This window comes from Protopterus annectens, chromosome 1.part1 (assembly GCF_019279795.1).
Source record: "Protopterus annectens isolate FY-2018-M chromosome 1.part1, PAN1.0, whole genome shotgun sequence".
In the NCBI taxonomy this organism is placed as follows: domain Eukaryota; kingdom Metazoa; phylum Chordata; order Ceratodontiformes; family Protopteridae; genus Protopterus; species Protopterus annectens.
The window spans coordinates 1,214,530,051-1,214,543,501 of NC_056726.1; the positions used below are offsets into that span (position 1 = coordinate 1,214,530,051).

Genomic DNA, 13,451 nt, shown 5'->3' on the forward strand with positions numbered 1-13,451 from the left:
CAAACTGCTTCTGGTACCACGGGGCAAGAAAGACTATAGAAAATGGTGTTGCCTGCTTGTTTTATACCCCTGACGACCTGACGTCAAGGAAGAGGAGACAGCAACTGACGCAGGACCCAAGACTTTGGAATTCAGGCTGACTGAGGGCAACCTGCCAGCAGATTACCCAAATGTAATGACTGCAACAGTGAAACATGAAGAACATCAGACCGACAGGTGCAAGATCTGTGTTTGTACTGGCAGTGATTCAGTCTGAGGTTTTCATGCTCATACATCCACTTATGTACCCTTGCACCCATGATCTTAGGTCATCTGTCAGACATATGGCTGGATGGTTTTGGCTTTGGCACCCAGCTGGAGATCCAGAATACTGCAACAGTAATCTACAAGGACATCACTAAATACATGCTTAAAATGTACAAAACAGCATATAACACAGTCACAAGGAAGAATGTAACAATGGGCATTATTCCTGCAGGTACATGCAATCACTTACATTAAAATCACAGAAAGTGTGCTCCATGCATAAAATATTAACAGTAACCAATCACATAAGCAGAATCATACCACAAGTAAGTAATTATTACTGCCTTTAGCATATGTAAAGATTGATCTGAAAACTTTGTTTTACAAAATCAAAATATCCAGAATTCACTTGCTTCATAACTCTGCTTAGACTAGGGCAGCACATAATATATAATCACTAACTCCTAGGTCAACAAAAAGGAAATTAAATGAAATTTGTGAGCTTTAACTGATCGAAGACATACAAGCCACAACCTAGCTGTTGGTAACTAGAATGTTTACTAGATCAACCCCTTTAAAAGTAACATATTACTTTTTGAGCTGCAGGTTCTATTCATTCTATTTGAAAAAGTGCATTTCTTTGTCAAATTTCTTTAGTAAACTGTTCAATGTAAAAAAAAAAAAAAAAAAAAAAGGAACACCTGGTCTACTAGGCAGGTAAAATATTTAGAGGGGAAAGCTTAATACTAGTGAATTCAGAATTAAGCAATTCAGAGTATTTAAAACAGAAAGCAACAAGTTCAAGTACAATAATTGGATATAACATAAAATAAAAATTCAAATCCAGCTGAGGGTATGCCAATGATAACAATGTAAACTTCTCTGGGACCTTTTTCAGTCAGAGTCTTTTTTTTTGGAACTAGGGAGATAGCTTGGATGCATCAATGCATTTTAATACTGCAACATTTTCAAATGCTTTCAGTATTTCTGCAGCTTTGAATGCTCCACAGCAGACATGTTCTTTATATCTGCCTTAGTGAGCTCATGCTCAAGCAGTACTATCAGGTATGGAAACGGGTAACTCATCATAACAATGGACACAATTAGTGAGTGCGTTACAGTTCAGTTTTACACAACAAATAAAAGACTGAGTTACTCTTCATGACTGCTTGCACTGCAAAGAAGCAACATAATTGGTAATGCTTTCAGAAAAGTTGTTACTAGTTTAACTTTCTTCAGATTCATTACTCAGTGACTTGACAGCAAACACCCCACCATCCCTTCAACATGACTGGATTGCAGTAGCTCCATCACAGTAGCTTAGACATTGAGCGTTAACAATTCCGTAAGTAATACTTGATATATTTTCTCAATTCCAGCTGTATAACCAGTAACTTAAAAAAAAAAAAAAAAAAAAAAAGTTTGAACTGCTAGTGCTTGAAGTTGAGAAGATTTAACATAAACAAATACATGCACTTTTGCTATATCAGTCCATACATATTCTAAGAATTTCTACTACAACATGTCATCATGATACCTGTTCCATTAGTAGTAGGTTTAGAAGGAGAACCTCCCCACGGGTCAGAAAACTGCTGTGCACTGTTTGACGTAGATGGCAGAGGTGCCCATGGATCACTAGTAGACTTAACTGGAGCAGCAACTGATGAAGTTGATGACCAGGGATCACCTGTGGAATCTGCATCTAAAGGCACAGAACCTATGGCAAACAAAGAATGAAAAACTTGGTGAAATAATTCTTACAAGAAGCATGCACAAATGCTAACATAAAAATACATTTCAGCCAGGATTTCAGAAACAAAGTCACTTACAATCCACTAAAGCCCTTCAGATTATCCTCTCTAGCGAGGTATGGTATGCTTTAAACAAAAATCTGGTACAAAAGACAACCTATTCAAGAGAACTGACAGGATCACACAGATACCACTATGATAAAGTGCTTCAGCTGGAGGAATGAAGGCATTTTTATGCTCAGAGATGTGCAGTGCTTCAGATTTTTTTTTTTTTTTTTTACAGATTCCATACTGGGCAAACCAGTTGGCTAGTGATGCTGCTTTACAGTATCTGGTTCTCAGTTGCAGTGCCTGCCATGTGAAGTCTGTGCATCTTCTGTGGATCAGAGTAGGTTTTATCTGGGTATTCCAGTTTCCGCTGACATAGCTAAAATATGCTGCAGGTGGACTGGCGATCTCCCCAAATTACCTACAGGTGTGCATTCAGTGAATGAGTGTGAGTGGGTGAGTATCCCACAATAGCTGGCATCTGTCTGGGTTTATTTTCTTTGCCACAAGTTCACGGAGTCCTGGGACAGGCTCCAACTCACCTGTAATCACAAACTGTATTAAGTAGCTTACTGAAGAATGCCACCCCCTTTTTAATAGAATGAACATTATTCTACTACAAAAAAATACACAATTTTCACATCTAATGGCAATGACCATATACTTCATTCTTCAGGTAAGCCATACACTTTAAATGAATGAATTCTCATTAAAATGAAATACAAGATACAACAACAAAGACAACAAAGAACCAATGTCCTATTCCTAGAGCACAACTGACAAAGTTTAAAAAAGAACATAATTGCTTAGAATATCAACTGATCTTCAAAATGTCTCTCTACAGTGAGCAGTACACCTGGGTAGGACCATTTTTAACACATTTCTATTACAGCTAAGAACCATGTGCACTCCCAGGATCCCATGCACTTAATATGTGCATGAACAAGAAACTGCAAGAAAATGCACTACCTCACAAGACTACAGAATCAAAAATTAAATTACAGGAAGGTTCTGCTGCAATAATGCAGCAGCTGGAGTGTTCCATGCAAGGCAGATTGACAGAGAAAATGCATCCACTATGGGCAACCATCTCAAACTCTAGATATGATCAGTTATTGCATCTGTTGCATCTTACTCTAAGACATTGCATGTGATGAGTAAAATATCTGGATACAGCTGCAAACTGTCACCCCCCCCAAAAAAAACACCACCAAAAAGTGTAGCAGAAGACAAACTAAAGGCAGAGGGAAGCTTCACGGCAAAATGCTGACAGCACTCCAAATGAAGGTTTACACCTAAAATGGAGTTCGTAGTGCTTACTACAGATGTACTGATGCCCAGGGTGATTACAACACAGACGACTGCCACAGACATGTATCTGCGCCAAAGGCACCCCCCCATCTCCCCATGGATCTGCCCTGTTATACTGACCACAGATCTTACAGGTTCAAAGGTTCATAGGTAGGTACTAGGCTACCTGCCCGAAGGCATTTATAAGCCTAGCCAGAATGTGTCGGCTTTCGCCACCCCTTAGATTTGTTCCCTGTGCCTCTGTCCAGCAGAGCCACTGAAGTGATCCCCGGGGTAAACTTTCTGTTTCCCATCCACTCGTCAAGGTTTCTTTTGAAGAGTGTTAGTGAGGAGCTCTGCCTATGGTAGATTGGAATCTTCTTCCAAAGCATGGGAAGTCTCTGCGACAGGAATCTATCCCTCCAGCACGTACTATTTATTGTTGTAGTGAGGTTTATGATGGGACTGATGTGTGATGAGTAGAGGGGCACAATGACCTCTTGATCTGGATGCAAACCCTTTTGTGATTAGGTGGGCCACATAGAAGGATTTTCGAACCACTTTGGTAATGTGATTATCAAAGGTAAGATTACTATCTACTTGGGTCCCCAGATCCCTTATTACGCCTTCCATATTTACAGGACTACCACCTATGTGGTAGTTTGTGGGTACTTTGTTTTTTCCAAAGGGGGTGACTATGCACTTTTTGGCATTTAGCTTGAGGCCATGATTTTGACACCAGGTATCCGTCTCAGTGAGACCCTTTCGGAGGATGCCTGTGTCAGCTGGAGAGTCAGTTATAGCCCCTCGTTTGCAGACTGTGAACTTGGTCAGCCATAGCCCTCCTTTGCTTGCCTGTACCTCTGAGAAGTATATGCCGAACAGGAGGGGTCCTAGGACTGAGCCCTGGGGAATGCCACTTGTAACCAGTATAGAGTCAGACCTAGCTCCCACAACTCTCACCATATGGGCTCTGTCCATGAGCCAGTTGGCAACTCATCTTGTAACGTAGGGGTTTATGTTCAGGCTGGTGAGCTTATCTATAATACCAGAATGGGGAATGGTATCGAAGGCCTTTGGAAGGTATAGGTAGATTGTGTGTACAACCTTTCCCTCGTCTATAGCCTTGGTAACGGTCTCAAAGAAGTCCACCAAGTTTAGGAGGCAGGATCTGCCCTTAAAGCCAAACTGGGTAGGGTCCAGTGTTTGGAGGTTCCCAATGTCTCTGTTAATGAGTTCCATGATGATGCTCTCCATAGCCTTGCAGACCAAGCTAGTCAGGCTTATAGGGCGATAGTTCTCGGGGTCTGTTGTGGCTCCACCTTTGTGAAGCAGAATAACCGTTGCTATGTGCCACTCTATGGGGACGTAGTCTGTGGAGAGGCTGAGTTTGAACAGTGGGTTTAGGTGAGGGGTTAGTTCGTCTTTGAGCTCCTGTAGGATGCAGCCTGGAACACCGCCCGGTCCCATTGATGCTGTTTTTTTGGCTTTGGAGAGAGCTGTTTCAACTTATGTATGATTTCAGGGACTCTGCATTCTTCTGGTATGGTTATGGGCCCTTTTGGGGGTGAAGTTTGTGCTGAACCTGTCTGCCAGGATGTTGGCGATATCGGTCGGTTCAGTGTATTTTGTGCCATTCTGCACTAACTCCGAGCACATCTGAGCATTGCCAGTTAGATTCTTGACATATCTAAAGAATGCCTTGTGGTTATCTTTGGAGTCTTTGGCAATTTTTCTTTCGAAGCTCGCCTTGGATGATTTTATGAGGGATCGTAGTTTCTTGCTGACACTGATCAGGGATGTCTTCCCTTCTTGGGATTTTACTCTTTTCTGTACTAGTTTCCTCCTTCTACTGTATAGCTTGTTTATGGCAGGAGTCCACCAGACTAGTTTCCTTTTCTTGGAGGAGTGAGTCTTGGTTTTAAAAGATGATGCAGCTGCAAAGCTCTTGTCAGAAATAAAGGAAATAAAAGCTAGTCCACATGCCTCCATATGCCTTATACTCATGAAATTAGTGCAAGCAGAAATGCAACTGATGACAGATATCCATGGCATGGAGGATATCCCCAACTATTCAAACAGTTCTACTTAAGACCTGTAACTAGGAGACTACTAGAGTGGAATTACAAAACTAAAGTGATATTTGCATGATCTAACTAAAAGGTGGGGAATGGGCACTTAGTAATATGTTGTAGAAGGGTAGGACTCTTGAACTGTTACCTGTGATTTCAATAGGTCTGTATAATACAGACTAAGACTTAAAAGTGTCTAAGTAAACAGGACTATTACAAGTGCTTGACCATTTTCTTGAGAAACTCATCTTCCGAGAGATTTTAAATAGTAGATAAGACCAGACATTTACGACATTTGCTGGTACTGATTTCCACAGTTTAGTAATTTATACACAGTAAGTCACCATTATGATTTCTAGATTTCGGAGTACTAGGTTTTGGTTTATTCAGCACAGTTCTGTGCACACACGCGTGTGAACCAGTTTAATTACAGTTTGGTGGCAGAACATGGTGTATATAGGATGCTGTGGTCACTCATAACATGAAACTAGGCTAGTAGATTTGATCCCTCCCTTAACTGTCTGCAACTAAGTGTCACACAGTGATGTGACTGGTTAATGTGGTTACTTTCAGCCATAATAGTCTTGTATTGTTAGCTATGATTTCAGTAGGATTGTATACTACAGACTAAGACTTATAAGAAAGTGTCTTAATAAATAAGACTATTACAAGTGCTTGACCATTTTCTTGAGAAATATTATCTTCAAAAGATATTTTAAACTGCAGATAAAGTACATTTCCGACATCTGCTAGGACTGATTTTTCACATTCAGCAATGTATACTCAGTATACACAAGACTTTTCCAGTTTAGCTAGCTTAGAGGGCTGTAGGTTAGTGAAAACTGATGAGGCATATATGAGAGCAAGGGAGCAGAACGTACAGTTTTGTACCTACCATAAATGTAGATATTCGAGTGCTCACACTGCTGCAGTCATTACAGTTGGGTTATCCTGCCGTCAGGCGGTCCCGCAGTCGGCCCGAGTTCCAAAGTCTTGGTCCGGCATCGGTTGCTGTCACTTCTTCCCTGACTTCAGTGCGCCAGGGGTATACAAGATGCATCTGACGTAATTTTCTTCAGTTTTTCTTGCCCCAGATGTCAGGTGCCCCCAAATAGGTAGGCAATACATACTGCTAATCAAAAATATACAATAAAAACAATACCTTCAGTTACCAGCAAATACACCCCAAAGGTTGTATAGGATAGAAAGGTATAGATAAGTCCAGCTAGTTCAGAGGGGATGGAGGGAGGGTAACCTGGACTGCAGCAGTGTGAACACTTGAACATCTACACTTATGGTAGGTACAAAACTGTACTATGTTCATTGTGTTACACTGCTGCAGTAATTACAGTTGGGTAGAATCCCAAAGCTGAGGTTGGGTGGCTGGTCTATAAAGAGTTAGGATAAGCTACGAGGCCCTGCAGAACTGCAGTGGCAAATCCTGCTCTGGATTTATAATAGAGAGGCAGCTGGTAGTGCTTAGTAAAGGTGTGCACTGAACTCCAAGTTGCAGCCTCCAAAATTTCCTTGGTAGGTACTCCTCTGAGAAAGGCCGTTGAAGTGGCTGTTGCCCTGGTGGAATGTGGCCTAATGTTATTTGGGACTGATTTTAACCTATTAAAATAACCTATCATAACCTATTATTTCATCTTGTAACTCTTTCAGCTCTGACTACTCTGACTATACGAACACCAGGCAGCATATTTTTGTTTTTTAATTTGGTGTAACTCTTATTGCCTTGTTTCAGCTGTTTTCTGCACGATTTATTACGTACATTGTACTATGTTTTACCCCAGAAAATGTATATGTATTTCCCCTGTACTTGTTACTTTTCTCATGTTGAACCCCATGTAATGTCTATGTATATCCTCATTCTCTGTTAAATATGTATGTGGAGCTTTTCTCCCCAGGACTCCATTGAAAACGGGTTCTTGAGCCCAATGGACTATCCTGGTTAAACAAATGCAAATAAATAAATAAAATAAATAAATTTTCCATGCTATTTGTAGCAGTACCGAATACAGTGTCCTATCCACTTGGATATAGTCTGCTTTGAGATAGCCTTGCCCTGTGATCCTGCAGCATATGCTGCAAACAGTTGCTCAGTTTTCCTGAAAGCCTTTGTTTTGTGCAAGTAGAAGCGTAGCTGCCTGTGTATGTCCAAAGAATGCAGAAGTTTCTCCCCTTTATTCTGGGGGTTTGGATAAAAAATTGGCAAATGGATGGTTTGGTTAAGAGCACACTAGATACCACCTTTGGCATAAAGGTAGGGTTTGTCCTTAAAGATACCATGTCCTGATGAAAAATTATAAAAGGTTCCACTGCCATTAATGCCTGTAGCTCTGAGACACTTCGTGCTGACGTTACTGCCAGGAGCAAAGCTATTTTCCATGATAAAAATTTTAGATCTGCTGTATTGGCTTGCTCAAAAGGTGGCAGGGTCAGTTTTTCCAAAATGAAATTGAGGTCCCAAGTTGGTGTTGGTGCTCTCCGGGGCGGTCTTATGTTTTTAGCCCCCCTGAGGTACTGCTTTAGCAAGGGATGAGAGAATAAAAGAGGATCTGTGTTGTAATGTGCTGAAATGGCAGAGGCGTGGATCTTAATTGATGAGAAGGATAGGCCTCTGTCCAGCATCTCAGTTAAGTATTGTAAAATCTGAGGAATGTTTGGAACAAGAGGGTCAAGGCTTTGAGCCTGGTTCCAGGCACAGAATCTCTTCCATTTTTCTGAGTAAGCTTTCCTGGTGCTAGGCCTCCTGGCCTCCAAAATGACATCCATAACAGCTTTAGAGAGGTGTTGTCTGTTTGACTAATGTATCTGCCATGCAGCCAGGTTTAGGGTTTTGAGCTGACCGTGCAGGATCCGATTGTTTTGTTGAGTCAGAAGGTGTGGAATTTGAGGCAAAATCCATGGTGGGCCTTGAGCCAAGTTCCTTAAGATAGGGTACCAGTGCTGGCATGGCCAGTCTGGAGCAATCAGGATCATCTGTGTTTTTTTTGTCTGGCTTTTAGGAGTACCTTTGAAAGGAGAGGCAGTGGCGGGAAGGCAAACTTTTAGGTTTTTCCAGCTGAACAGAAGAGCATCCACTTTCCATGCTTGTTTGTGATAAGTCCTTGTGCAGAATATTTGTAGTTGGCAATTCAGTGGGGAGGCAAAAAGATCTATATCTGGGCATCCCCACTTTTGCGTTACCATGCTGAAGATTTGTGGATTCAATTTCCATTCGTGAGGGTCCATGATATTTCTGCTTAGATCGTCTGCCAGAGTATTTTTCTTTCCCGGCAGGAATTGTGCTTGCAGGTGAACTTGATACGTTAGAGCTGTGTTCCACAAGGTCATGGCTTGCCTGCATAGGGGATAAGAATGACTGCCCCCTTTGCTTGTTTATGTACCACATTACTGTGGTGTTGTCTGTCTTTAGTAGTAATTGTCCTGGATGTAGAAGGTCCTTGAAAGCTGTTAGAGCATTTTGAACAGCCATCATCTCTTTTTGATTGATGTGAAGATACATTTGGTCTGTGGTCCACTTGCCCTGAATGCATTTTCCTGCCATGTGCGCTCCCCAGGCGTAATCCGAAGCATCTGTTGTTAGAGTTTGCCTGGCTGTGGGTTGGGTAAAAGGCTGACCCTTGTTTGGGTGACATGCCTGTGCCCACCATCGAAACTCCTGTTGTAGGCAGGGCATCATTGGTACTACTGCTTCTAAACTGTGAGAGTGTTGAGTCCAAACACTTTTCAGGTACCATTGTAATTTCCTCACATGCAGTCTGGTATACGGTATTAGTAGTATGCAGGATGCCATGAATCCCAGGGCCTGCAGAATTTTTCTTGAAGGGAGATGGGACTTTCTTGCCAGCAATTGAAAATATTGAGTTAGTTGAACTTGTTTGTCTGGCGTGAGGTAAGCCATCTGGGCCGTTGTATTTAAGCTGGCACCCAGGAATATAATCTGCTGCGAGGGCACTAGTTTTGACTTCTTTTCATTTACTGTGTACCCTAGAGAAATTAGCAACCTTTTTACAAATGCCAGATGCTGTAGAAGAATGTCCTTTGTCTCTGCTTGGATGTGGCAGTTGTCCAGGTATGGATATATTTGAATTCCTTTTTGTCTGTAAAATGCAATTACTGATGCCAGGCACTCTGTGAAGACCCTGGGCGCAGTAGACAAGCCAAAGGGCAGTGCAGAGAATTGGTAGTGCATTGTACCAGCTTTGAATCTGAGGTATCCTTCTGCAATTTTGTCTGATAGGGACATGCAGGTATGCCTCTTTGAGGTCCAGAGTAACAAGCCAAGCGTTCTTGCCCAGCATGGGTAGAAGGTGCTGTAATGTCAACATTTTGAATTTCTGAATATCCAGGTGACTATTCAGAATTGAAAGGTCTAGTATGGGCCTCCAGGCCTTGTCCTTTCTGGGGACCAGGAAGAGTCTTGAGGAAAATCCTTGTCCTTGTTCCTGTTGTGGTACTTTTTGAATAGCTCTCATGTCCATGAGGGCTGAAATTTATTTGTCTTTGTGCCTCTGCCCATTGATTTTGTGGCAGGTCTGGCATTCCTTTTAGCCTTGGTAAAGTATGAAAGTGGAATCTGTAACCTTGAGATACAATATTCAGAACCCATTGGTCTTGGGTGAATGTTTGCCAGTTTTGAGAAAAAAGTGCTAGTTTTCTCCCTAAGGGGGCTTCCAAAAGGGACATGCTTGGCTTACAAAGGGGAAAGTCATTGTGACTGTTTCCTGTAAGGTTGAGACTTGTCCTCACCATCTTTTGGGGTTGAGGTGCCCCACTGTCGTTGTCTGAGCCTTGGGGTTGAGATCTGCCTCTTGGGCGTCTATATCTGCCTCTCTGTGGCCTGTGACACTGGAAAGGATCAATTCTTTGTTGGCCAATTTCTGCTAAACCGAGGTGGCTGTACCTGTAAGAAATCCTTGACTGTTTGCATAGAGTTAGCTTTATCCTCCATTTTCTTTAACACCTCTTCTGCCCTAACACCAAACAAGGTATCATGCTGTAAAGGAGCATCCAATAATTTTGCCTTAACATGATCAGGCAAACTTTGTTCTTTTAACCAAGCATGTCTTCGAATCACAGAACCTGTAATTGCAGCTCTACAAGAGGCATCTAAAGAATCAAAACCACATTGCAGAGTATGTTTTCCCACCTGTTCAACTGCATGCAATAAATCCTGCATTTCTTTACAATCAAGAGCTTCTGAGCTTGCAAGCATTTTCTGTTTTAACTGAGCCATTAAATATTGTTGGTACTTAAGTATGTGAAACTGGCAATTTAAAGCTCTTACTGCTAAAGTTGCAGAAGTGTATACTTTCTTCCCCCATCTATCCAAAGCTCTGGAATCTCTGTCAGAGGGTACTGGATTTTTTGCAATGGAAGCCTTAACCCCTTTTGGACCCTGGGAAATAGTTTCTGGATCAGCAGAAGGGTTTTTGTAAAGAAACTTGTGAGAGTCCGGGACTCTATAATACCTATCCAGCTTGGCTGGAGCAGGGGGCAAAGAGTCAGGAGATGAACTGGATTCAGAGAACACATCATCCACAATATCTAGCACAGGCGGAATAGCCAGGGGCCTGTGTTGAGGCAATAAGAGAAAATCCCTGAGCCTTTTCTTGGATTCTGAGTAATCCTGGCTATCCCAATGGAAATGCTCCCTCATGGTATGTAAAGTTTCCCCAAAAGAATAATCCTCAGGAGGAGAGGCTGAAGGGATAGATTTTTCAGCATCACAGTCCTCAAAGGAGGGTAGAGAGTATCCCTGGTCTGAAGAGGAATCAGAGGAAATGGAAACCTGATCAGAGGAGTCATAGTCTGTATCCTGCCTAGGCCTTTTCTCAAGGAGGGGGATGGGAACCCCTGATTACAACAATGAGGTCTTAGGCCATTTTAAGCATCTGTTTCTTAGGCATGGGAGGACTGTCCAAGAGAATGCTGTACTTATTTCTTTGTCTTTAATGGTACCTTTGTCTTGGCTGTTGTTTTAATGGTAGGTTGTGAAGGTCTGAAAACACCCTCAGAAGCAGATGCTTGCTCAGCGTCTCCGGACCCACCTGAGGGAATAGTTTCCGTAGGCCCAATACCCTGAGTTTCCAGAGGCCCAGATGTCTCCACGTGGGAGTCGGAAGCGGCCTGTAGCGGGTGTCAGGGGCTGCGAAAGCGCCTCACTGAGAACCGGCGAACCGGCAACTGGCCTAGAAGAAGTTTTGTCTGTTTTGGACCTCGGATGCCTGTCTTTATCCTTGTCTTTGCGTTTTTTCGGTATTGAGGTCGTCGGCTGATCTGACGGCATTGTATAATTGAACCTTCAGCCAAAGTAGTGCAAAGCAAAATCAAAACGTCTTTTTATAGTGCGTTTGTTAAATCTAGTACAAAACCGACAACTAGTGACGTCGTGATCAGGGCCTAGGCATGGAATACAGTAAGAGTGGAAGTCCTTATGAGGTATTTGCTTCCCACAAGAAATACAATTATTAACTTTTTCTGACATCAGTCTGAGGCAAGAAAAAAAGTTTCCCCAACGGGGTACTTAGCTTTATTGAAGACTTCGATCTGAAATTCAACTCGAAAATCTCAGGAATCGGCTGACCAGCACTTGCGTACTGCTTCTGCATCGGGCACCGCGCGGCAAGAAAGACTGAAGAAAATGGCATCGGATGCATCTATATACCCCTGGCGCACTGATGTCAGGGAAGAAGCGACAGCAACCAACGCCGGACCAAGACTTTGGAACTCGGGTCGACTGCGGGACCGCCTGACGGCAGGATAACCCAACTGTAATGACTGCAGCAGTATAACACGATGGACATCGAGCTGAACTCTTGTCTTACTTGCATATTCGGTTAATAAAATGGAACATTTCAAAACAAATCCTACTTTATGGTGAGTTTTTTGAACTGCATGTCAGATGTGCTGATGAGACAGTCTGTTACTACTTCCAGTAGTTTTGTATCTTACATTAGATAAAAATATTAATAGCGATACTAGAAATTAAGTCACAATAGTTTGATTACTGGATTGGTGGTGATAATAGCATTAGTTCAGTTTTATTTGGATTTAGGAGTCATTTACATTGTTCTAACCCATTTTCAATGTTTATAAAGGAAAGCTGTAGATCACTGTGGAGCTTTTATTGATGAGTCAGCATAAATTAGTGTGGAGTCATCTGCATTACTGGACTAGATTTGCTGGGTGACAGACTGTATGCATTTTATTTATAAAGAGAGTAAAAGTCCAAATAGAATATTAAAACCTTGTGGCACAACTACCTGTTGAGGAATTGAGAGCTCATTAACCCAGTATACATAATGAAAATGGATGGAAGACTAACAGCTCAGAAAATGCCTTTGGAAGAAAATAAGAAAAAAAATGTTCACAGTAGACAAGCCTTGTGGAAAATGAAGTAAGGCTCTTTACATATTAGGCTGAGTACACAGATCACAGGGTTGAAGTAAGGGCCATTGTCTTCCAGATTTCGGAATAACTCTCAACGTCTCGGCACAAGAAATCTGGACAAAGACAGAAATAATGGCAGACAAAGGGCCCAAAAATAGGGAGAGATTTTAATTATTCCTGTAAACTTAGAAAGTTGCTAGAATGATGGATTTTACATCAATATATATTTTCTGAAAAATATGAAGTCAAACTCGAATGTCTGTCATTTAGTATTATTTAGTGACTTCAATCATCAATGATTTGCCAGAAAACCATGACTTCACGAAGAACAATCCAAAACTAGGAGGCATAAATTCTGCATATTCTGCATAAATCTGGACAGTTGAGAGGTATATTCAGGATATAGAAACTGACATTCCACTGAACCAGCCAGTTTCAAGGACAGATAAAAGGAGCACATCAATCAATGAAGTCCTGGTCCTATTTCATTTCATTTTATTTTATTTATTTTTACCAGAGGTAATGGAGCTCCTTCAATAACTTTCACAATTCTCTTCTGTCTATAGTCTTGCCTTTCCCTAGATCATGAAATGTAGAGATGACAAAATACACATACCTTGATGGTAAAGAGCTGGAGTTTTAC

At 41.8% G+C, this 13,451-nt stretch overlaps 1 protein-coding gene across 6 annotated transcripts in view; it reads right to left on the minus strand.

The window, feature by feature from the left end:
- The window catches only part of EPN1 (epsin 1), a 1,407,891-nt gene that overhangs the window by 397,537 nt on the left and 996,903 nt on the right, over positions 1-13,451 (minus strand). For all 6 annotated transcript variants that reach the window (XM_044080699.1, XM_044080709.1, XM_044080717.1 and 3 more), the window contains one exon: positions 1,784-1,963. In XM_044080699.1, coding sequence (XP_043936634.1) covers positions 1,784-1,963 — 180 coding nt within the window. The remainder of the gene's footprint in view (positions 1-1,783; positions 1,964-13,451) is intronic.